General features: G+C 39.8%; 1 protein-coding gene across 3 annotated transcripts; it reads right to left on the reverse strand.

Annotated features, from left to right (window-relative positions):
• Positions 1 to 1344: 1344 nt before the first annotated feature.
• ASMTL (acetylserotonin O-methyltransferase like) lies at positions 1345 to 25411 on the reverse strand. Of its 3 annotated transcripts, XM_032679478.1 has the most exons (14): positions 25245 to 25411; positions 24135 to 24266; positions 22348 to 22395; positions 21695 to 21759; positions 19698 to 19759; positions 17507 to 17615; positions 13950 to 14376; positions 12035 to 12197; positions 10328 to 10512; positions 8223 to 8352; positions 7004 to 7147; positions 6346 to 6468; positions 4638 to 4727; positions 1345 to 1594 (listed from the first exon to the last, which is right to left on the reverse strand). In XM_032679478.1, exons 1-14 carry the CDS (start codon positions 25335 to 25337, stop codon positions 1380 to 1382), a joined length of 1986 nt encoding a protein of 661 aa, XP_032535369.1. In that variant the 5' UTR covers positions 25338 to 25411; the 3' UTR covers positions 1345 to 1379. The 3 variants fall into 3 exon arrangements, with proteins under 3 accessions (XP_032535369.1, XP_032535370.1, XP_032535371.1); XM_032679479.1 differs by lacking the exon at positions 4638 to 4727 and having other exon boundaries at positions 25245 to 25405; XM_032679480.1 differs by lacking the exons at positions 21695 to 21759; positions 25245 to 25411 and adding an exon at positions 24985 to 25003.
• Positions 25412 to 25797: the final 386 nt, after the last annotated feature.

A 25797-nucleotide genomic window follows, 5' to 3' on the forward strand; every position in this document is an offset into this window, starting at 1 on the left:
CATTACAATCACAGATGAAACTTGTGCTTTTATACAACTGCCTTTTTCCAGAAACCTCACACAAAGCAGAGGCTCACGGGTCAAGCACAGAGGGTAATAATGAATGGGGTAACATCAGGCTGGCAATCTGTCACTGGTGGGGTTCCACAGGGCTCCATCTTAGGCCCTGTGCTCTTCAACATCTTCATAAATGACTGGGGTGCAGGACTGGAAGGGATACTATGAAAGTTTGCAGATAACACAAAACTGGGAAGAGCTGCTGACTCCCTCTAAGGCAGGGAGGCCCTGCAGAGAGACCTCAACAAATCAGAGGACTGGGCAATCACCAACCATGTGAAGTTCAACAAGGGGAAGTGCTGGATTCTGCACCTGGGAGGGGGTGACCCTGAATGTACGTACGGACTGGGGAAAGACATACTGGAAAGCAGTGCCATGGAAAGGGACCTGGGGGTCCTGGTCAGTGGCAAGTTGAATGAGTCAGCAGTGCCCTGGCAGCCAGGAGGGCCAACTGTGTCCTGGGGGGCATCAGGAAAAACATCACCAGCTGGTCGAGAGAGGGGGCTGTCCCACTCTGCTCTGCACTGATGTGGCCTCACCTTGAATATTGTATGTAGTTCTGGGTGCCACAATATAAAAAAGACATTAGGCTATTAGAGAGTGTCCAAAGGAGGGCAATGGAAATGGTGAAGGGCCTTGAGGGGAAGCTGTATGAGGAGTGGCTGTGGCCACTTGGTCTGTTCAGCCTGAAGAAGAGAAGACTCAGGGGAGATCTCATTGCAGTTACAACTTCCTTGTGAGAGGAAGAGGAGGGGCAGGCACTGATCTCTTCTCTGGAGTGACCAGTGACAGAACCCAAGGGAATGGCCTGAAGTTGTGTCAGGGGAGTTTTAGGTTGGATATTAGAAAATGGTTCTTTACCCAGAGGGTGTTTGGGCACTGGAACAGGCTCCCCAGGGAAGCAGTCACAGCACCAAGCCTGACAGAGTTCAAGAGGTGTCTGGACGATACTCTCGGGCACATGGTGACTCTTCAGGATGGTCCTGTGCAAGGGTTTGGACTCGATGATCCTTGTGGGTCCCTTCCAACTCAGCATATTCTGTGATTCTGTGTGATTGTCTTGACTCTCTCAAGAAGCTGGTGCCAGCATTTGTGTGCTACAGCTGTTGTGCAGCAACAGTATCACTACCAGAATCTTCTGGCATCATTTTACTGAAGTAAAAAATAAATTAAATCAATCTCTCCCCCTTTTTAAAAGTAACATCAGAAAGCTGACATAACATTTCTTGTTTATGACATTGATAGGGGTTGAAGGTACTTGCATAATTACAAAACATCAAACATGAGTAGAAGACATCCAGATTTTACTAAATCCATTTTTTCTAGGTCTTAACACAGAGAATGACATCTAACAAATTTCCTGTAATTCTGATTTTGACATTTGTGAATCCATGTTGTTCCAGCAAGGCTTGATATTCAGAGCCACTTCTCTCCTTTCCCTCTGTCTGCACAAGCATGTTCAAAGACTGCAGCAGAGCTGTGCTCCTGTTCTTCTTCTCATCATCCAACACCATTTCAGCCAGCAAAATTGCACAGCCTAATTTAAAAAAAAACCACATAGAACAGTTCTAATCTATTATCAGGCAGGAGAATTTCTGCTACCATATGTAGGGATGCAAACTGCAAGACACAGGTGACTTCCTTTATAATTTATGGATTTGCTCTACTATTAAATGAATTATCCACTCCTCTCACAAAACCCAGGAAATTCCCTCTCACAGTATGGAGTGATCACACACAAGTCAAAGTTGTGAGTCCATTTTCAGAGGAAAAGGGGATGACTTCTGTAGATTGGGCATGAGGGTTATGGAAAACTGAGACAGTAATCAAGTTGCTTCTCTTTGGGATATACTGCTGCTTCACATTCATATTGAAATGGTGCCAAGCAGACAAAGCAGTGGATGGCGAACATTGTAGAAACAGAGAAGTCAATGTTTCTGTACAATATATTGTGTATATTATTTCTGTAGAAACTGAGTTCTTTGTGGTGGCACTGACCTAAGGATGAGAACAGAACTTAAATGCTCCTGTTTACAGAGTCTTTTCTTCCATTTTCAGACCTGTGAGGGGAAAGGGAAGCCAAGAGAGGGCTACTGACAAAACAAGCATTGCTTTACTTATTTGTCTTGCATCTTATGTGGTGGTTTCTTTTGGCACAGTGGGGGTAGGAGGCCACCAACTAAGATCAAAATAGCAGCAGTTTACAGTAATTTTATTACTAAGTGATGCATAACATTCATATCTTTCTGCCCTTTAAGACAATCTCCTCAGAGCCATTCCTACTCATACACCTCAGATATTTAACAATTGAGTAGAAAGTTTAAAACCTAACCCCCTCATTCTTCATGTCTTGAAAATCTTTCTCAGTTATGTGTATTGCTTAGGAAATATTTTCAGTGTCAGACCACTAAAACCACCCCTTCTACCAGTCAGCAAAAGATATCAGCTTTCTCCACAGCAACTGAAAAACTCATTTTGAATATTAATGAGAGAAGATGAGCTTATAGTTTCTCAGGTGACTGGGTTACACCAAATGATTATAGAACATCTGAGACTGAAACAGACCACAGGAGACCTCCAGTCCAATCTTCCACTCCAAGCAGAGCAGCTCTACAGTCAGCTCAGCTTGTTCAGGGCTTTGTTCTCACATCCTGAAGCCTCCAAGGACAGAAATTCCACAGCCTCTCAGGGCCACCTGCTCCAATGCTTAATTATCCTGAGTGCAAAGCTGTGGTGCATTACCACAGACACCATGCCCAAGGGACTAATGCTTAATGTGTATGGAGTGTTGTGCTTTAATCATAAAGTACACTGAGGTTGTCTGGTAACCAAGAACATTCTATTCAAATTTTACAGTCAGATACATAGTACTTAGGGGCACAGTTTTAAAGCCTGTGAGAGTTATAGGCAGGCTAACTTTAGGATTGAAACTTTCTGACTCAAACAGCTTATAGCAGCTTAAAGAACAGCATTATGACTAAGTATGAGATGAGAAACATCTGACTGCTGGAATGAGCCTCAGTATACAACCCTGTTAAGCTACTGGCAAGCTTCATGTCAACATGAAAAAGAAACACTTTAAATTTATTCAGTTCTTGAACATTTGGCCTTATCTTTAAATGTCTGTACAGATGAGATCAGTCAAATTTCCATTTAAAAAAAGCCTTCTGCTAAGAATTAAAAACCTCAGTGTGGTAGAAGTCTGACATTTCCCTGATTTTGGACAGCTGAAATGCTAAGTAGTAGGCATGTTTCTTCTGATGATTTGAATCACTGTAGTACATTTCCTTTCCTCAGTGCTCAAAGAGCAAAGTAACTCTTGATTTAGTAACATCCAGGCAGATGCAACTCTTGACCTTGCTCATCAGCTTGCTCTCTTTTGCTGAGGTTGGTGGGTCAGTATTGGCACAGCCTCTTTCAAACTGGTTTATTGGGATTATTGCTGTACAAGTGTGACAGGCAAGAAACTCACAACTGATAAAGAAGAAAGCTAGTTTGAAAGTACAGCTTTAATTTCCAGAGAGGCTTCCACTACAAAGTATATGTTAAACAGAAAACATAAATATCAATGAAGTATCAGGAAAAAAATAAACATTAGGAGAGATGACAATAGTGACAAATTACTTGAAGAGATAAGATACAGCACATACTTCTCCAATTAATGACTGAAGCATGAATAAACTTATTTTTAATTTTCATAAGAAGTTTTATACATAAATCCTAAAACTCATCTCAAGTAATGAGATAGAAAACATATACAGCCATTCAACCATATTCAGAAAACCCCAAAAGTGATAGTAAGCAATAGGAACAGCATTGAACTGCAACTTGTATGCGTAAAGACTGTGGCTGGAGGTCAGAGGCCACTGAAGCTCCTTTGTGATGTTATAGCTGCTGTAGGAACACATTTGAGTTTTGTCCTGTTTCACTTTTGCTTGCAGAAAGAATGCTTAAAAGGGTGTCCTAAAGATGTTTTTAAGTAAAGTCCCACAGAACAGTGATAAAAAGGGGATTAATATCCCCAATTTCAGACAGATAGCACAATATTAATTTTTTTCATTTCTGATAAAAATGAGCAGTAACCACTGAATACGCTGCAGAAGGAGAATTCTATTTTAAGGTCCAAAAAAACTAAGGTATTAATGTGGCTCAATACAAGCTTGAAGTTTTAACTTGACGTGCTATACAGATATGTCAAGTCTAAGCTTAATACAGTCTGAAAACTTGCCAAGAGAACTGGACATTAAGGTATTTCATACACAGGAGTTTTGGCCTGCCCCAAATACCTTTTAAAATGCACAGAACTCACTCCTGCAGGAGCTGCAGTCCAACTTTTTGTAATAACTCTGCTTCAGATAAAGGGTCAAAATAATCCTAAACTAGTAACAGGTGTTGGTTGATGATGCATATATTGCACAAGTGTATGAAAATCCCAGTTTGCTTCTGGGCATACTACACTGACAGACTCTTTTTGAAGCATAGAACAGCATCTAATAAGTTTCCTGTGATCTTAATTTGTACATCTGTGAACCTGTACTTCTCCAGTAGCTGTTTATATTCTGAGCCACTTCTCTGCTTGCCTTCAGTAATACTGAGGGACTGTAGCACAGCTCTAGAAGGGTGTGTCTTCTGTTCATCAAGCACAGTTTCTGCCACTAGCAAGGCACTTCCTGCAATTCCAAAACAACCAAAAGTGGTTCAGTGTAAGTATTTTTAGCTTCAAATTTTTAGTGTTTTGTTCAGAGACAGTTCTAGAGGTCCCTCAGGCTAATCTTTTAATGGAAATCAGTGAAAGAACTTTACTTTCAGTAATCTCTTCCTGAAGGCAACCGTGTTATTGTTAAAAAGGGAGAGTTTAGAGCACTGTCTCCACTTCAGTAAAGTTCATGTCACTGCCTGACTCGAACTCAGCGTTGCTTTCATTTGAACCAAACAACTCCCGTAAGTATCTGTCATACACAAATCTTTGCATAAAAAGATTAATACAGTTACCCCCAATTTTCTTTAATTTATAATCAGGATTATACTTTATGGCCTAGATCTTATTTTGAATGTTCTCCTCTGAAACGAACTTCGGGGCTACAGTTGGATTAAGGAATCAGATGATCTTCGCAGTCATGCTTTTCTGCTTTCTGTCTTCTCCTTTGATCTTTAATACTGCCTGAATATGAGTCAGCAATGCGCTCTGGCAGTCCAAAGGGCCAACTGTGTCCTGGGATGCATCAAGCACAGTACTGCCAATCACTACACAGGTGATTGCCTCAGTCTACTCTGCGCTGGTGCAGCCTCACCTCAAATACTGTGTGCAGTTTTGGCCGCCTCAATGTAGGAAGGACAAACTATTTGAGGGTATCCACAGGAAAGTGACCAAGACGGTGAAAGGCCTCAAGGGCAAAGTTTATGAGTGCAGCTGGTTCAGCCTGGAGAAGGAATGGCTGAAGGGTGACCTCATCACTATCTAAAACTTCCTCAACGTCAGCAGTGGAGGGGGAGGTGCCAATCTCCTCTCTCTGGTGACCATTGACAGGACAGGAGGAAATGGAATAAAGCTGCATCAGGGTAAGTTCAGTTTGGACATTAGGAAGAGGTTCTTCACCCAGAACATGTCTGGGCACTGGAACAGGCTCCCCAGGAACTGGTCATGACACCAAACCTGACAGAGTTCAAGGAAGGTTTGGACGATGCTCTTAGTCATATGACCTAGTTTTAGTTAGTCCTGCAAGAAGCAGGGAATTAGACTGGATGATCCTTATGGGTCCCTTCCAACTTTAACTGGAACTACTGAATTGAACTATTCTATGATTCTATGATTCAAATGCAGGAGAAAGTCAAAGAGGCTACATACTTCTCATGGTATGTGTGCATAAAGTAGTACTGAACTCCAGCCAGCTGACCATATTTTGGGCACTACTGAGACAGCAAAATGACAGCAAAACCACTGCTTCTTGATTAACCTAAAGGAACTTTATAGTTAGACTATTTTTGTGTCTAGAAATAAGCACATGCTTAGTTATTTGGTGATACAGGGCTTAGTAAGAAAGACTGGGCCTGTCAGAGATTGGGGAGATGATACAGTTGTATGTGAAGCTTATTTATATATAATTTTACTTGCAGTTTTGTTTCCTTCTTAGTACGTATTACCATAATGCAAGCCTAGACATTCAAGCAAAGGCTACTATGACTGAACAGAGAAATATGGTTTTTTAATATGAACTTATTATTACTCATTAACGGTACATTAACATTCACCTTTAATTCCACAAGATGAAAAAAACCCCCAAAACTTACCTGGTCTGCAAAGAGCTGATATCTTGCTTAACAGCACATGTATCTTTTCATCAGGCCAGTCATGAAGAATACGTGAAAGGATGTAAAGATCTGCTTCTGGAAGATTATCCTTAAAGAAGTCACCTGTTGGAAAGCAAAGTTAGTACATTCCTACAGAAACCACAGAATATATTCCTACAAAATGAAATTAAAATATTGCAGAGGAACCAGGAGCTTCAGCAGAGGTAAAGAAAGTAACAAGAACGAACAGGTACAGGTATGTTCTGATATGCAGATAAGGAAAGCCTCGTTAAAGAGAAGATCAGATCACAGGTAAGAATTCTGTAACATAAGAATGGAGAGCAAGCCTAAAGCAAGGAAGGAGACAAAGTTCTTCGCAGCCACCATGTTGATCTTGCCAGAAATGAAATGCCTGAGGACATGCAACCTCTGCTCCCAGAGCTAATCAAAAAATGACTCATTCATACTTATCCACATTCTCCAATCACAGCAGGTTTGTTTTTATCCTCACAGACTTGAAAAATACAATGTCCCCTTTTAGGGTGGGTCAGTCTGCAGTGCCTTGTACTAAGATACATTTTTGGAGCAGCAGCAAAAGAGCCTGTTCTGTGCTTCAGGATTAACAGAAATCATTTAAAAGATCATGCACTACATTTACCTGATACAAATGTCACTGAAGCTGTGTGTTGTCCTGAAGGCTGAAAGTAAGAGATGTTTGCAATGACTTCTGGAAGGTCAAATACTGTGACCTTGAGATTTGGGTATATTTGTACTAATTCATGAGCCAGAGCTCCAGTGCAACCTGTTAAAAGTTTAAAAAAGTCAAATCAAGTATTTTCTCCCAGCATTTTCAGGCATTTTTAAGGACAAGGCTGTATATAAAATAGAGACATCAAATCAGAACTAGAGGTAGACAGTCAGCTCCACAATTAAACATGGGCAATAGACTTCCTGGTGGTTAGAACAATGTTTTAAAGCTTGGGGAATGCAGGCATGACTCCTTACTGATACAGAATTCCTAATATGACCTTTGATACCAGTACCTCAGAAATGGCAAGGGCTTCTAATTTGTTGACGAAGAGCACTAGAACTGTTTAGAATTTAAAAAACACCAGTATATGAAGTTTGACAAACACTCTCCAGTGTAGCAAAGGATAAAGATCACAAAGTGTTAGAGTATCTGCAAAAGTGGCAAAGGTTGCACCAGTATTGTTTTAATTCTTCTGACATGCTGTCCACCTCCCCAGGCACTAAATAAAGTGTTCTTCCTTCAGTGGATCTTTCCCTATATATAATAACACTCCCTCTGTGCAGCTCCAAGCACAGGGCAAAAAAGGCTGCTAACAAGAAGACCTTCTTCAGGTGTACCATTGGTCTTCAACATTTTGGTGGACATCTTAGATATTATTAAAATAATCAACAAAAGAAACCAAAAAGAATCAAAACCTTTTGTTCCAGCAGTGATGTATTTCAAGTTTGACACCCCAATAAGAGTGGTTCACTACTTTCATTACTTTTGAAGATCTTGGACATGTCAAAAGAGAGCAACAACACATCTTAAAATGGCACTCCCAGCCCAATGCTCTATCACTTGAGCCACAAACTATCTTATTTTCTGTGTTGAGCTGTGTCAGTATGTAACTGATTGAGACAAGCATTCACTTATTTCAAACTGCTCAAATACCATTTAGGTAACTCTGCTTTCAATTAGCTGCACTTGGTTCCTTCATTCTGACATTACAATACCAGGAAAATAACAGTAGTTAATATTACTACAGTTCTAGTAAAAAAATGATACATGTTTCAAGTAATAAATTGTGGAACTGAAATCAAGCTTTTCCTTTTAATTTGTATACAAATACAATTACAAGAAATACCTCCTAAATCACAAGCAGACTTAAACCGTGAAAGATCAAATGCTGTAGCCACGTCTCTTGCTGTCAGGCGAGCAATGCTGTGCATGGCAGCCATAAAACGTTGCTTTCCCTCCTGGCTGTGATAATAGTCCTAAAAAGGAAGAAAACCTGAAACTCATTTTCATTATTTATCTAAAACTATGTACAACCAAGACAGTAGGTGCACACTGTGAGCATTAGAATTCTAAAAATAAAAGATCAGTTAAAAGTGCCACTGAATAATTGCTAATGAAAGTCCTTTGTTGTTTTACTGTAGTGAAAAGCACACTTTTGCATCCCCTCAAGAATTCTGATCACAGACATCTTTTGCAGTGTGTCTCACAAAACAAACTTGTCTGGTTTGAACCGGGTCTTGGTGAACTCCCAAAGGCTGTTAAATTCAACACTTATACCCATGGGAGCAGGGGCATCATAGCAGGAAAAAGAGGTAATCTGAAAAGTGCCTTTTGAAGAAGTAGTGTGTCTTTCACATATATTTACTAACACATTTGTTCCACAGTAAGATGTCTCCAGACTTTAAACTGTTTGAAAGGGCAGATTTAGGAGACTGAAAGACAACCTCAGGTATTCCTTCTTCTTGACATACTCACAAATTGCTTTCATTTAATTCTGACATTTGTTCTCCCATGATGGGAAAATAACCAGATAATTGGACTATAATGTAAATCTGAAACATTAAAGCTCATACAATTTTTTGTTGGCTTTTGGTTTGTTTTTGTTTTTTTTTTTTAATTAGGGAAGAAGCAAGCATTCAGTATCAAAATCTCATTACATGATACATATGCATGAATCCCTTTATGTCTCACTTTCATACAGATTTCACCAGTTATGGCTGGTTTTGTGGCTACAGTAGAACAGAAGAACCTCTAGGCTGTGGTGTGCACAGTGCCATAGGCAGCTCATGTATTTCTGCTCAGACATACTATCCTGTACATATAGAGAGCCCAGGTCCAGACTGGTCACAGGCATCACTCAAGTGAAGGCAAGTTGGTAATCCAGGTGTGTAACAAAGGATGAGATCCAGTTCACATTCATAAAATCACTGAATTAGTATATAAATTTAGGCATCTACTGCAGCAGCGCAAAGTATATTAATTCCCTTTGAAGGACCCTTTGAATGATTCCTAAAGGAGTTTCTGTTCACCACTGATCTAAATACTAACATTAGGTTAACAAGACCTTCCTAAGTCTCCAAAAACTCTTATTTCCTTCCATCAACTGTACATGAGGGATGTAGACATCTCCTTTAGGAGGCTGGTTTCATCACCATCTAGAAGTTAAATACAAATTAAGAACCTCAGGATGTAGTCTGAAGTACACAATTTAAGCCAGCGCTGCTGTCAGATATGAACTCCTGACATTCTCCTGCTCAGCTAACAGCTCCCTCCTTAAACAGGCACAAATATTTATGCCTCTCCACCTGCTTCACCAGATGGGTAACTGACAAGTTAGGCTAATTATAACCCTAAGTGATTCTCCAGTCTGAACACATGCACCTGGGCTAGTATTGGAAAAGGAATGCCAGAGAGATGAAAACAGTTGGTGGAAACGATTACAATTTTATCAGCAACATACAGCAGCTTGAAGCACATACAAAACTACAAACCATCATAAAGGAGATTAGATCCCTTCTCCACTGCATCGACAGAACACAGCTTTGACTACACAGTCAGAACAGCCCAAATGGGATGCACATCAGTATCAAGTGACTGGCACCCAGTATGAAAGGAGTGCATGTGTGATAAGGTACTAATTGGTTTTATAAAAAGAACACAAATGTAAATTAAACAGGCTTAGAGGTTGTTCTGTGAGTGTGTCTGTGGGATGGGCAACACTTCAGACAGAATTTTTGTCAGTGCTTGAATTTCCCAATATGTTCTGTAACTGCTCTACCACTTCATAGCCTAAAGTTGAAGAGAACAGAAGCCTGGGACTCATGAGTTTCTCTGTGTTTCTACCATTTCTGAGACTGACAAACTTCCTGAGACAGCACAGTCTCCATTTGCCCCTAGATCAGTTCTGGGCTCCTCACAGCTGGCTTTGATACTAATGAGAGTTTTTATTACCTTAAATAAATCCTCTGCTTTCTTTCCAAAGGCTCGATGGTTCTGCCTGCTGCCTTCTTTGACAGCAGACTCCAAGTTTGTAAAGAGAGGCCAAAGGTGATCATTAGAGTGAATAATGTAGCCATGAAGTGAGTATTCACCATCTGAGGTCAGGAAGGTATTTGCTGAGTCTGTATTACTGTAACCTTATGGGAAGAAAACAATTGTAACCAGCTTTGTTTTGGTACTTTACAACTGTCACTTAAAATCTGAAAGCATGTTTTCCTGCTAGCAAATCCTGATCTTATGATCTATTAATAGAAATTTTGCATAAAAAGTAAAGAATTCTCAAACTCTTGTCACTCTGAAAGGAGCAAGTACTTAGTTCCTAAAAAGAATTTAGATGCTGAAAAATATAGATACGCACTAACTTATTATTTTTATTTTAAATGGAAACTTAGAAATACATAGTGTGGACTGAAGAAGTTATTCCTAATACTGACTCTCTCACCTACATAGACTTTCAAGGACTGTTACAGTTAGGGGAACTAAAATTTAGATTGTTGTTCATGAAAGGACACATTCCAGAGCTCTCATTAAAATCCCGATTCTCTGCTGAAGCAGCGCTGACTGCACTGCTGCGGCAGAGAATGGAATTTGACCATTACTTTAGATAGAAACATAAAAGTCTTTTCCACCAAAGTGCTTCTAAGATTATCAAGTCCAACCTTTAACCTAGCACTGTCAAATTCACCACTAAACTATGTCCCCAAGTGCCACATCTACATGCCTTTTAAATACCTCCAGGCGTGGTGACTCAACCACTTTCCTGGGCAGCCTGTTCCAATGCTTGACAACTCTTTCAGAGAATAAATTTTTCCTAGTATTAAATCTAAATCTCCTCCAGCACAATTCAAGGCCATTTCCTCTTACATTGTTGCTTGTTACTTTTGAGAAAAGACCAACTCTGACCTTGCTACAGTCTTCTTTCAGGTGGTTGTAGAGAGTGATAGGGCCTCCTCTAAGCCTCCTTTTCTCCAGGCTGAACAATCCCAGCTCCCTTCTTATAAGACCTGTACCCCAGACCCTTCACCACCTCTGTTACCTTTCTGTAAACACACTCCAGCACCTCAGTGTCCTTCTTGTCATGACGGGCTCAAAAGTGAACACAAGATTTGCAGTGCGGCCTCACCAGTGCTGATTCAAGGGGAGGATCCCTGCCCTGGTCCTGCTGGCCACACTATTTCTGATACAATCCAGGACACCATTGGCCTTCTTGGCCACCTGGGCACACCGCTGGCTCATATCTATCTGCTGTTGACCAGCACCCCCAGGTCCTTTTCCACTGGGCAGCTTTAAAGCCACTCTTCCCCCAGCCTGTAGTGCGCAGGGGGTTGTTGTGACCCAAGTGCAGATGACACATCTGAGCTATTACACTGCTCCCTGGGACTGTCTATATAACCTTTTCTTAGATACTTGCTCAGTACCATGTCCAGAGAGCAAACACAATCTAAGGTTTCCACAAAGGACACCTGAATGTGTTTGTTGCATAAAGCTTGCCCCAACACGGACCAATTCCAGCTACTGATAATGAAAGCAAAGGAGCAACATCTGTTCCCCCTTCCAAGTTACCCACAATATCAAGTTAGACTTGTAACCTTCAAAGCATCTCTTCTGGTCCTATAGTCTTTCAGTTATATGGAGTTGCAGGGAGGATAAATTAGTCACCTTGTGGTGTCTTCTCCAGTAATCCAAGAGCAGCACATGCATCAAGGAGTCTTTCTGTTCCACATACAGAGGTTCCAATGTCATTTGCAATATCCACAGCTTTCGCTGGACCTTTATGTTTCAGGTGATCAAATATCTTCAGCTTAGAGGCTACAAGCAGAGCCTACATGTAGGTAAAAAGATTGCTATAGTGTGTGGAGTTTAAAAGACTGCAACCAAGAAACAAAACAATCTGCCTACAATTATTCTACACAACTACTGTTCTTAAAGTGCAACACAGCTTAACAAACTCCTAAAAATTGCTTCTTTCCCTCTCAGAGGGTTTCGGTATCTTAGCTGATAACAGATTTTTTAGCAAAATCATTTAGGACAGAAGGGAACTCAAAATATTCTGGGATGCAACCTAAAGATTTTGCACGAAGATCACTTCTTTATTCAGATATGTAGCATACCCTCATCCATAAGACTGTTCCACAAGGTCAAACATTCTTAAGCATATGAATCAGTACCAAAAGATCAAATTAAATTTGATTTACCCAAAACATACAGAACTGAAACTCTGCACAAAAACAGTGTAACAGATTCAGTTGCTATAATATGGGTCCTTGTTTTATTAAAATTAAGGGGAAAAAAACCCAAACAACTTCACCACACAGCTGGACTACATCACAACTTAATAGGATACATACATATGGAATGGGGACGAGAGAACAGATAGTGCCTCATGGTGAAGAAAAGCCCATGGGCAATAGTGGTCTAAGCTGAAAACCTTAGCTGAACTTGTAAAGATATACTAAACCAGAGAGAAAAGTTAATGAGATGTAATAATATATACCTCTTTGTTTGAAATTTGTGATTTTGCAGTTTCAGGATTCTAAAGTAGTTAAAACACCTAAAACCAAGAAATTTATGTAGTGCTCAAGGGTGAAGGCACACAGGCAACCGTAGAATACATTTCTTTGCAACTGCAAGTGACTATAATGTACTTAAAAATTAATGGTAATCAAGGAAATGGATTGACCTTCTGCTTAATAAAAATTAAATAGAGGAAAAGAATTAACTCTCCTCTTACCCCTCAAACTTGTTATATCTTTAGTTCCAAGTTTGCATTTCATTGCCACTTTAGCACTTTTTTTTAGCACTTGCTTTTCCAAAAGCACAAGTGACTTCATGGAGAACAGTAATCTATTAGAATGATCATTGTTCATTTCTTCTTCCCCTTCTTCACTATTGTCTTCACTACACTGAAACTGTGAGTAGAAAACTTGGGGTACTTAAAATGTCCAGCTATACAGTTCTCATCATGCTTGGCTCCTACATAGAGCATGTGACTTTGTTCATGAGCTCTTATGAGTATGCAACCACCACATACAGTATGGATATTATCAGTTAAACACATCTGGAATACAAAATAGGTTGTTAAAAAACAATATCCTTAAGAGGCAATAAAAAAATTAAGATCTTCCACAGAATTCTAATGCTAAGCATTAAAAGTCAGAAAGGAAATACATATACAGTTCTTGTCACAGTTTTAAGTCAGGTAAGTTAGCCATATTAAATGCTTTCTTTGCAGAGTATATAAATTTCAGCTTGGTTGTGCTCTTCTGATCAGTCAAAAAAAAAAAAAAAAATCACCTCACAAAACCTCTTTTCCCTCTCAGCTCAAGAGAGAAAATTATCAAATGGGTAACTGAAATTTCATAGAACAGACAGAACAGATAAAAGCAAATACAAAACACCCACCCAACAATGTTTCAGCTATCTTAGACTCTCTAGAACTTCAGTGGTCCTTTTTTTTTTATTATTAACATTCATACCCCAGCTCAAGTATTTCATATTACCTGGTACATACTGAAGCCCAATGAAACAATCATATCAGAAAGCAATGTAATGAGTAGTCTTATTTTTTCCTTACCTTTGAAGCCCTAAAACCATCCATCAGCTCTAGAATTTTAGATGGAACTTCTGGTGCTCTTTGTGACACTCCATTCTGATTTTCCAAAGGTACTGTAAAACCAGTTCTGACACCAGAACTGTTTTCAGAAGTGTAAACACCTCCTGAGGAATGCTTCCCACTGCTGTCCAACTTACTGGCACCTTTGTGCTCTGTGAAATTTGAAGATTCACTTTCTCCATCACTTAGGTTCTCAAAAGTGTCCACAGAAGGGATAGAGTCATACTTTTTATGTTGTACATTATGCTTAGAGGGTGGATAGTACAATTCTGCTAGCTTTTTGCAGAAGTGATTCAGAGGAAATCCCATCACATTCAAGAAGTCTCCATGGACATACTCAACCAACATTCCACCAAGGGCCTGGATACCGTATCCACCCGCCTTGTCCCTGGGGAAGAGAAAGGAAAACCAACATATATCTAATTAGGGTTAAGAGCAAAGGTAACACAGAACACAAAAAATCCACCAGTACTGCAGAAGCTGGAATAAAGATTCTATAATATATAATGATATTATATATAATAGTGTACTCATGTTAGAGGCAGATTAAATCTACTAGCTAGGCTCAACACTTCAATTTATACACCACGAGATAAATATAAAGATCAGTATTTCTGTTAAGGGTGAGTAGCCAAAGGTCTTCATGCTTCAGACAGCCCAAATGCCACAGTCACCTAATCAGGAGGTAACACCAGCTGATTGTATTGCCATAGGTTACCCAGCATTCCCCAAGACCTGGCTACTAAAAAGGTAACAGCAAGAGTCACTGAGACCAACACTGCCACTGGGTCACTCAGATGACCCTCACCCTATTCCACAAGGCTGAAAAGCCTTTAGGAATATGTCAGGTCCCGAAGTAGCTCACAATGAAGACGGCATCCTAGAACTAAAATGACCGTAGAATGCATCTTGCAGTTCTCAAATCACAGCAATACCTAAAATGAGGATCGGGAAGACAGGACTCTGTTGTGAAGGAGCAACCTATTCAAAAAAATTCCACTGCATTCCATTCAGCCCTATCCAACTCCTGCACAACCATCCAAGATACGAGTAGAATTGTGGTTCACAACACTGTGCTCTTAGATGTCCATGGTAATGCTGGTAATTTGGCACAGGAACATAGGTGCACAGAAAGTAACCTTGGAAATCTAATTTGTCTTTAGGTGTAATTATGCAAATTCCACAGTGTGGATTGGAAATACATACAGGCAGATAAGCTGCAATAGACCCAACAATTTTACTATTTGCATAGAAGGAAGAAGGCAGTTAAAAGTATGTTTCCTACATAACAACACAATCTGAAAGCCTACATCAGCAAGCTTTGAAACCAAAGGTCAGTCACTCTTGGATCTATTAACTTAAGGTAGCATGGAATTACATAAACTGCTTGTGAAAGGAAGTTACTACACAAAGAATAATTGCAAATTTTTCATCTTAGATTTGATCAGAAACAGCTCTTTACATTTTTCGAACTTATTTCCAGATTCCCTTTGTAATAGTCTCCTAAAAGAAACAGAAGAATCAGTATGCCAGCAAATGCAATTTTTGAATTGCTATAAGTTGGGGAACAGGGATTTTCCTTTTATCTAGCATTTTAAGCACCACTGTATAGCTTTGTCATTGTTTAAATTATTCTTTTATAATATTCTTAAGACTTACACCAACTAAATTAGGAATATTATAATGACTAAAATGTCTTTTCATTTTTAAATGAAGTCACAGACCAGTAGGGTGAAGTCATTTTTGTATATGCTCACAGGGAGGCAAAAAACATTGTGACCATCAAAAGCAGTAGTATCATATCCCACCAAGACCATTAACACAACTGGCCACATATTATTTATTTTTCTACAGAACTTTATATTCTGGCATTGGATCCCGAGTAGGACATTTACATTCTACATTTTATTACTTCACAGTTAAGCCTGAAACTGTAGAGTTCCACCCTCTGTAATCACCTCTTTCCAAGAGTGCAGTCCTTTGGTTTCACTGCCATAAATAGAAGAGCTACCAAAAAACACACCGGATCCTCACACTGCAAGTTGTGAGGGGAGAAAGTTGTTCACAAGGGAAAGATCACAAAATAAAAAGCTGGGTCAAAGAGGCTGGTAGAAACTAAGCCTACTCATTACACAAGCCTAAAACAGTTAGGATTACTATGGTCCAGCCTTCTTTCTACAGTGAGCCAGAAAAGAAGAAACAGACCCAAGAGGACACTAAATTTAGCAGTTCCTTCAAAGAGTCAGAACAAATGCTTCCTATCTTCTTGATTTTATAAACTAAGATCAATTGTCTTCTGCCTCAGAGAGTAATGAAATATGTTCTCTGAACCTTTGGTCCTTCAGAAACCCTTGCTGTCACACATCCTGTTCAGCAGAATTAACAGAATGACCCAGTGCTGCCCATGAGCCATTTTGTTGCAGCAAAGCACTGCTGAAGTACATTTTCTTCCAGAAGAAATAGTCAGAATATTCCAAAATAATTTTCAAACTGACAATCGTCCTAAAAATCCATGGTCATTTCTGTTTCAAACTACTACTTTATGATGTGCTGCACACTAAAGATCTCCTTTCAAAAACCCCAGAAATTTCTGTTACAAGCTGTAGTCTTGCCAAAACATTCTTCTCTGCATAATCCAGTTTAGCATCAGTCTATTTAATAATCTGAGACCCTTGCATGCTCAGAAAGTATGCCTCATTTACAAATAAGCACTGAAATAAATCCACGGTCTACACTGGTTTCTCTTTCCCCACTAAAACATGACTGTATTGCTTTATAGCACAAATGAATTTAAAAACCATTACAGTTTAAATCCTTCCACGGTCAGAATTCAAATTACAGAGACTAAAGGTCATCTCAGATCACCTGATATGCAGTCCATAATGCTAACTACGCCTTCACTAGGCTTCAGCTCAGACAAAGAAAAGGCAAATTCCTTAAAGTCACAAACATTCCCTTGTTGTCTCCAAAAAAGTACTTGTCTTTTTTTTTTTTTTTTTTTTTACAATCTAGTCAACTTCATCTTCGGAGTAGTAGTTAGGCATTCTGTTCTCATCCTGCTTCTTCTGTGGAATCACTGTTGTCTAGTATATTTGTATATGTTGTCTACATATATAAGTAACTAGTACATTACAAGGGTAGCAGCAACACAAGCTAAAAGATAATTATGGCTTAGGAACATACATAAGTTGTATTGTCTCAGGTACTGAAGATCCTGAATGCCTCTGCTAACAGAGAATTAATTGTATATTGCATGAGTGCTTGCTCTAATCCAGAGTATTTCCAGTCTTCACTTTCAAATGCATTAAGGCTCTAAGAAGGTATCTCATTTTCCCTGGACAAGTGACAGCTCTAGAGAAGAACAAGAAGAACATACTCACCTTGCATCACCCATGCTATAATTTATCGTACATATAAAGCAATTTTTCACAGGACCAAACACTTTCTGCTGGAGGCTTAATAACATACCCTAAGACCTATTCTCAAATGTCATGCGATAGCATCAGAGTCTTACTTACATTGGCTCCCCACTATGAATGTACTCCCATAGGAGCTCTTCAGACAGATCAGAAAATTTTACTTTAGTCTCTTCATAGAAATCAGTAATTTCCATCTCTAGCTTACTGTCTACAGAAAAGAAAAGAAACAGGAATTGTAATTTAGAGAGCATAACATCTAAGTTTTATTTGGTAATCTTTTGACAATTTTGCTTGGGGAAAAACTTAAAGATACTACACAGATGTATGACATGACTAATAACATTCTTGAGGGACAGTGGACTCATAACTTCCCCAAAACAGTAAAAGCTTGCATTTTCAAGTTCTGCAGTCCTGTCTTGGGGCTAACAGATTGCTCTCCCTGTGTGGAATGTGTTCTTTAATAATGCTTATACAGAGCTACTTATGGACCACTGGCACACACATCTGGCACTAGATACAAAGAAGGCTACAACCAGCCTTCCAACTTTATGACTGTTGTCAAAGAACTCTTAACAACACATCATAGTTCAATATGTAGCTGTCATAAGAGTGGGAATGTGCAGCTGCACCTGCACCACAGACTGAGGCATCCAGCAATCCCATCAATAACCACCACTGACATTTTCCTATCATCTCTCAGGAAATGACAAGATTATTTCAGACCTCTCTATCTAGAAGTGGTTGAGGGAAGGTGCAATAAAGTACTGAACACGTGGGTAGGGACCCTGCTGCACCTGGTACACTGAATCTGGTATCGTTCCAGGTGAAGGCTTTTCCAAAGCATGTTCAAAAGGAAACAACTTTGCACAAATGAGTGTGCACATTACAGGTTATTAGTTCTCTCTGCTCTTTTCTACAAACACCAAAGTCAGCATCTCCTGTTACCACTGTCTTGATAGGAGTGGAAATTCTTCAGGAAGAGTATGAAAGATCTACAGTACAGAACAAGGGGAGAATACCAACCAACTTCTAATGGTGTTAGTGTGGAAAAAAACCCCATTTAATAAACCAGATAAAATAAGAAAATTGTTGCATGTGAAGACAGATTACTACATCTTTCAGTATTGATAAAAAACCTCAATCAGCTTAAGATAAAAATTTCATCTGTAATATATATGTGGTACTTAACAAAAACATTTTAATTATAAACTAAAACTAAAAATGTATTCTAAAAAATCCTTCCGCTGATGGCATCACTTGGGAAATATGCAGATTTACAGTATTTTTATTCATCTGAATATGATGAGGCTTAAATTTGCAAATTTTAAATGAGATGTGCTGTTATAGCATCAGTACTACAGTTGTGTGCACTTTAACTTTCTTCCTACAGTAAACACGTAAAGGTAATATTATTGTTGCTGGATTGCTCCCAGGAACCCTTTGATAATGTATTTTATTTCTTTTGCAGAAGCTCTCTTTCTACTGTACTAGCATATTAGTACGGGTACTGGGTTACTGATTTTATTTCTATTTTACAAGAGTTAAAAGCAATGACTCCAGAAAATACTAAAACCTGTAAATACTTTATCTACAGAAAGACTGTGTTTAGTGAAATGTCAGAAAAATGATCCCTGCAAAAGCTCAACAAAAGGAATATTGACATAATTATTACACAGTGCTCCCCAACCACTCCTCAAATTATATTAATGGTACAGTTCACATAAAAATCACTTGCTTACTCTATAAATTATCTGATAAAGAACACTGATGTATTGCTCTCTAAAGTTCCTTAACCATCTGAGCCATTAAGCCATTACTCTAGTCATGCCCTAAAACTGGCTCTGAAGTTGCCCTTATTTACTGAAAACTGAAGTAACTACAGATAACAGCAACCACTTGTATTTATCAGCCAATGTAAACAGAACACAGGAATCAAGTTAATATGGATCAGTTTCTGCTCAGTCTCACACTTGGTAGTGCCTTACTTGAATTTCATTTAGAATATTCCCACAATTTACACTGGTCTTTCAATTAGTCTCACAGCTTTTAGAGACAGTATTTCTAAAGTCTATATATTTTGTAATCCTCCTTCCTGTGTGAAAACTCAATACAGCAAGAAGACTGGCTTTTGTCAGGAGGTTTTATGTATATTTTGATAAGGTAATTCTTGAGTAGAAAACCAATTCAGACTGTAAATGAAACATTTTCATCCCTTTTTTTCACTTGTACGAGTCATTATGAGAATAACTTCTAATGCAAATACCGAGTTTTAATAAAATGATACACATACCTTTACTGTGGCAGTGTATAATAGCCACTCCTGTGAAGACGCTGTGCTCTTTCCCATTCAACCTGTCAGGGAAAAGAAGTGCATTAAGCAACAGTCTTATGAAATGTTCTATGTGATTACATTGCTACAGCCTGAGAAACAGACCTTTATATTAATCTACCACTCAGGTGGGGTTGGTCTCTTCTCCCAGGCAGCTATCAGTCAGACAAGAGGGCATGGTCTTAAGCTCTGCCAGGGGAGGTTTAGGTTAGATATTAGGAACAATTTCTTTACAGAGTGGGTAATCAGACATTGGAATGGGCTTCCCAGGGAAGTGGTGGATTCTCCATCCCTGGAGGTTTTTAAGATGAGACTGGATGTGGCACTTAGTGCCATGGTCTAGTAACCACAGCGATAGTGGATCAAGGGTTGGACTTGATGATCTCAGAGGTCCCTTCCAACCCAGCTGATTCTATGATTCTATCATAATGGGTCTGACACGCACCCTGAACACATATATTTTATTTTAGTCATTTCAATATAGGTGAAAAGGCATGGACAAAACAAAACCAACCAACCAAAAAAAAAAAAAAAATCCAACAAAAACCACTATCAAAAGCTTCAGTTATTTCAAGTCTCCAAAATATCACTTGTACTGTACTGGAAAAGTAGTCCATGCTATCAGTTTATTCACTGTGCATCAGGAAAGTGACTATTTCAAATGCATTAGAAAAGACCAGTCGGCACAAATACTGCTTTTACAGCCATCTTCACTGAAAGCTGGCAGTACACAGCTAGATGATGCAACTTAGACTAAGCAAGTGATAGGGAACTAGAGCATATGTTCTCATTTCATCCAGACTGGCCCTCAGAAATCCCACAGCAAGCCAGAGAGCAGAGAATCCAAATTCCATTTCCCCTCACTCCCTCTCGTAGTGGCTCTGGAGTGCCACGCTGTGGCTGATTAGTTTTGAGGACTTCATTAATCTACTGTGTCAGCAATAGAAGTATAATAAATAGCAAGCGAACGTGAATTGAAGAGACTATTTAAGGAATAGCCTCAATGATTAGCCAGAATATTTTTGGATGTGATCAGAAGCATCTCCCACTCTTTGCGTCCCCCAAAGATTCCACACTGATTTGTAAGATGAAACAGTGTGTGCAAATTTTCATCTGACACCTTGGATATATGCAAAGATGTATCATCGTCTGCATTTTTTCCTGGAGTTCTAAAAAGCTAAACATTACATGCATTTTATATCAATTGACCTAAACTTACAACAAACAAAACAAAACCCCAAATATTTCCATATGTTAGAAGTAGATTAGGCTCTGGGAGAAAAAAAAAAATTTAATTAGCTGGACATGGCATAATTTCAAGCAAAAACAGTTGTGAAAAATCTCTTGCCAGACAAGACTCCTTTGTGAATCTCCTACTAATGACACAGGTTGCTAGCCTTTCTTTGTTTTAAAAAACTACTTTTAAATTTGAACATGCCACAAAGGATCAAACATTCAACAATGAAAAAAATGGCTGGATGGAACTCTGAGCAACCTGGTCTGGAGAAAGGTGTCCCTGCCCATGGGACTAGATGATCTTTAAGGTCCCTTCCAACCCAAGATATGCTATCATTATTCCATTAAATCTCAAGCCTCAAACCACTGCTATGATGGTTCCGTCCTCCTTCCCACCATGATTTCTCTCCCTATCTCCCCATCCTGTACCAGCTGAAGCATACAGAGTCTTGTGATAAGTGATTCTGAAAATCAATCCAAATGAAAACAAAACAGTTCATTATGTCTCTGATCAGCTTCCTACAGTGGAGGGGCAAGAGCAAGCAGCTGTAGGTAACATAAAAGCAGGTCTAACTTTTTCAGTGGAAGAACTGGTTTACTCTACTTAAAAATCACTGAAAAATTTGTGTCCATGGAGATTCTCATATACATCAAGGAATCTGTACAGCTCCTTTGAAAACAGTTTAATATACATATTTGGAATCTTACTTAAAACTACAGACCTTGACAGCATCCTATAGGCATCTTGCTTATCAACTGGTTTCTCCAAGATCTGCTCATCCACAGACTAAAACAGAAAGACAGAGTGAATACGCTGCTTTTTATTACTTTTCAGAAACTGAGGTCAGAAATTGTGTTTAAACCGTGGTTTCAGTCAGGGCTTCAAACATGAGTCTACTGAGTAGAGCAAGAAGCACAGATATTTTGGTAGAACAGGTAATTTAGCATCAAGCACATAATGAGCATCACACTCTACCCCCTCCAGTGGTGGCAGCTCTCAAACAAAAGGGCAATCCAACTTTTTCTGTCCTTAACCATGCACCATCTCTATGGAGATGACAGGTATAAAATGATGCCTTCTACAAGGCACAACACTGAACAGTTTACATGATCTGGACTTCGACAGCCAACAGTTGCCTGAGAACAGGATTTCCACTATATATTAGAGGATTCAAGGCAATACTTATGCAGTACTAGTGTTTGCAAAACCAGCAGCAAGGCCTTTGGCTCTCAAGATTTCAAAAATTACCTCGTTGGGAAAAAAGACTCATCCAGAAACACAAACTTCACAGTGAAGGCAGTTTTCAAACTTTAAAGATACAAGTATTTCCTACATTTGTCATAAAATAATGCTAAACCACAGAAGACTTCTTACCACAATAGTGTCTGCTCCTATGACAACATCAGGTGTTCTCATATGCCTCTGCATAAAGAAGATAATAATAATTCGTCAGAATAGGTAGAAATCTTTTAAAATTTACAGTGAGAAAACATCAGTTTACTGGTTTACAGGGAGGGTTCTACACTGATCTGAAAACAAGACAATTTCTTCATTTCGACTGTGTGGAAAATAGCAATCACTCATATGGCCATAAAAGTGAAGCTTGAGCAGCCTATTCTCTCATCACAAATTTGCTCAAACACATTGCTAATAAACAACTGCATCCAGGAAATAACAAAGGTCAACCTGATCCTTGAGGTGGCAGACAATTCCTTTAAAGGAAGTGCCTTTATGGAAGCCAGTGTATGGAAGAGTATGGAAGCCAGAGAATACAGCCCTCTGGGATCACATTTCCAAGTCAAGTTTTATTGAAAAATAAAAACCATTTTCTCCAGCTACACCTGACTTATCTCTTTGAAAAGGGAACATATACAGTCCATTTTCTGGTAATGAGAGGTAGCATTATATAAAAATTCCTTGTAGCTTTTTCTTGACTTTAAACTGCATCTGTCCTTAACAGCTGAGTTTTGATTTATTTGCATGTTATCAGGTACATAGTTATTATTTAACACGTCATGACAGGAAACCTATCTGTAACTGTGACCATTACATTAAAACATTTGTAGGGAGGCAATTCTTCTATAGAAATGCTGTTGATATGCTTTTAATTGCTAAATGATGTCTAAAATTAGTGGTACTAATTCCTGTATGAAGAAGTATTTTGAAATCCACTGAATGAGCATTATCCCCAGTACACTGTTTTGCAATGAAAGTCCAAAGTAAGTCATTTAGTGAGGCTGGGTTTAAAATCCACTCTCCTAATGTTGTATCATTGTCTGAAAAAGTAGTTGACAGAAAACTGGGTAACAATTTACTTTAGAGATCATGCAATATTTGCTCTGAAGAATGGTGACCTCTGGCAACACAGTTAGTTTAAAGTGTTCAATATTCCTTTCCTGCCACCAGTATAGCATCAACAAACATACCTCTCTCTTTCAAAGCTTTATTATTAAGAAATTATTATGGTGCATTTTATGGGATTTAATCAGCTAGACTTCAAAATAGGTCCTGGTAGACAACAGCCTTATGGCTCAAACACAGTGATAACAGTCAAGGTCATAAGTCAAATACATCATTGACAGTTTAAGCTGCATCACTGGTTGATAAAATTTAGGATACAAAACTAGGTTCTTGTCTACAGAACCTGAAGGCACATCAACTTCTCCCTTCTTGAAATGAAACTAAGTGTTTCTTTGTCCAGAATAGAATTTGTCTTTTTTTCTGCTGTCTTCTGGTATTTCTACACTCACAAATTCTGAGCTATTGTTGTCACTACTGTTCAGTGAAAGCTACAGCAAAGCATTGGATTCATATCAGGGTTTTTCCATAGTCTGTCTTCACAATCAACAAACACCTGGAATTAGGTCAGCCACACACCTGACTTTTCAAAGGAACTATCTCCCAAACAAGAGCAGGTTTGCTGCTAACAAAAGATGCGGGCTACTGCAGTTTGTGGAAAGCCTGAACTGCAGGCATGAGAATTTTGATTAGGCGCATTAATTTCAGAAAGCTGTCTTTCACAAATGACAGAAAAATAGCTATTCACCTTCAGTGGAGAAAAAGGACTCAGAGGTCACTTAAGCAGTGCATGCAAAACGAGTCACAGGAACACGCACCACCTAAAGACAAAAAACTCATTGCCAAAATAGCTAGTAACTTACTACATGCATTCTGTTTGCTACTTCAAGAGCTTTCTGTCTTGCTGTTTCCACAGCATACTCAAAAGGGGCTGCAAAAGATGACTTTTCAAGTGTCTCTTTAAACCAGGATGGAACCACCTCAAACCGCAGGCCCTGTAACAGAGGAAAGTGATGCAATCAATCTGGTCTCGTTATTAAATATTGCTCACAAGGCATATCAAGCAAGTGGCAAATTTGACTTCTTGCTCTTTCCACTTTAACACACCTCCCCCGGCAAACCCATAGGGGAAGAACACAGTGCTTCTATCACAGTGTTTAGCGCACACATATAATTTGCAAACAGCCTAAAACAAAACAAACAAAAAAGCAGTCAGAAGGAACTTCTAAACCGGTGTGCTTATTTGATCTTACTCTTATTTATTAGAAGCTAATTGCATTAGTAATTTCATCAGCCTTTTCCTATAAGAACTAACAGTATAAAACTTATATGCTTCATAAACAGAAGTATTCTACTAGTGGATTTTTTTTTAATTGAATCTATCCACAGCACTTGTGCAAAATCTTACAGGAGCTTTACCAGCCTTTACATGTCCTTATACATGTGATGGAGAGAAAACAAAACCAGCCGGTTTCTGTATGGTTTTGTCAAAAAAAAAAACCCCAAAACCTCAATTTTTTGTTTCCAGGTTACACTTGCGAATTTACTACACCCAGCAGGCACCTTAGGTTTCTAACAACTGAGTACATGCCTGAACCTCAGCATTTCTCCAAATATTCGTACTGTAAAGTTATTTTTTCCATTTAAGTTCAATTTCTCAGTTGAATTATTAAGAATAATAACACTAAGCAATCTACATTGGATGGGTAATACCGAAGTGCTATTCAAAAGCCTTCCGCGGCCTGCCTAGCGAGGCAGGGGCTGAACGGGGTGAACGACGAGCTACAACCTTCTTTGCGTTCCACAGGTGCTTTACGGAAAGCACACGGCTACCTTGCTCCCCCCGGCCCGCTCCCACCGATCCCATGGAGCAGGGAGCGGGCGGGCCCCGCAGGCCCGGCCCGGCGGCTGGAGGCGGCCGCTGCCCGCACAGCGCGGCCCGGGCGAGGCGAGCGCTGCCCGGCCGCACTCACCACGTTGGTGAGGATCTCCTGGCGGCGCGGCGAGGCGCTGGCCAGCACCACCCGCTTGCTGACCAGCTTCCCCAGCACGGGGTTCAACACCATGGCTACCGCGGATCCTCAGCCTCCCGCTGCGCGCCGGGTAGGGGCGGGGAGCCGCCGACGGTCTTATGCGGCGGCGGGGCCGGGGGGCGGAGCCGGGCCGGTGAGTGAAGGGGAAAGGGAAAGCTCGGGGCCTCATCTTTGGCGGCCGTGGGTGTCCAGCGGTGGGAAAGCACCTCGGCGGTCGCTCCCGGCTGGGAGGCTGCAGCTGCGCCGGTCATCAGCTGCGCACTAGCTGGCGTGGGCTTAAACCACAGAATCACGGAAACAACTGGGTTGGAAAATACCTCAGAGGACATCCAGTCCAACCTATGAACGAGCACTACCATGTCAGCTAGACCATGGCACCACATCCAGTCTTTCCTTAAATACCTCCTGGACAGTGACTCCACCACTTCCCTGGGCTGCCCATTCCAATTTCTAATCACTTTCTGTGAAGGAATTCTTCCCAATGTTGAACCTA

The sequence above is a fragment of the Chiroxiphia lanceolata genome, chromosome 2 (assembly GCF_009829145.1).
Source record: "Chiroxiphia lanceolata isolate bChiLan1 chromosome 2, bChiLan1.pri, whole genome shotgun sequence".
NCBI classification, from domain to species: Eukaryota; Metazoa; Chordata; class Aves; order Passeriformes; family Pipridae; genus Chiroxiphia; species Chiroxiphia lanceolata.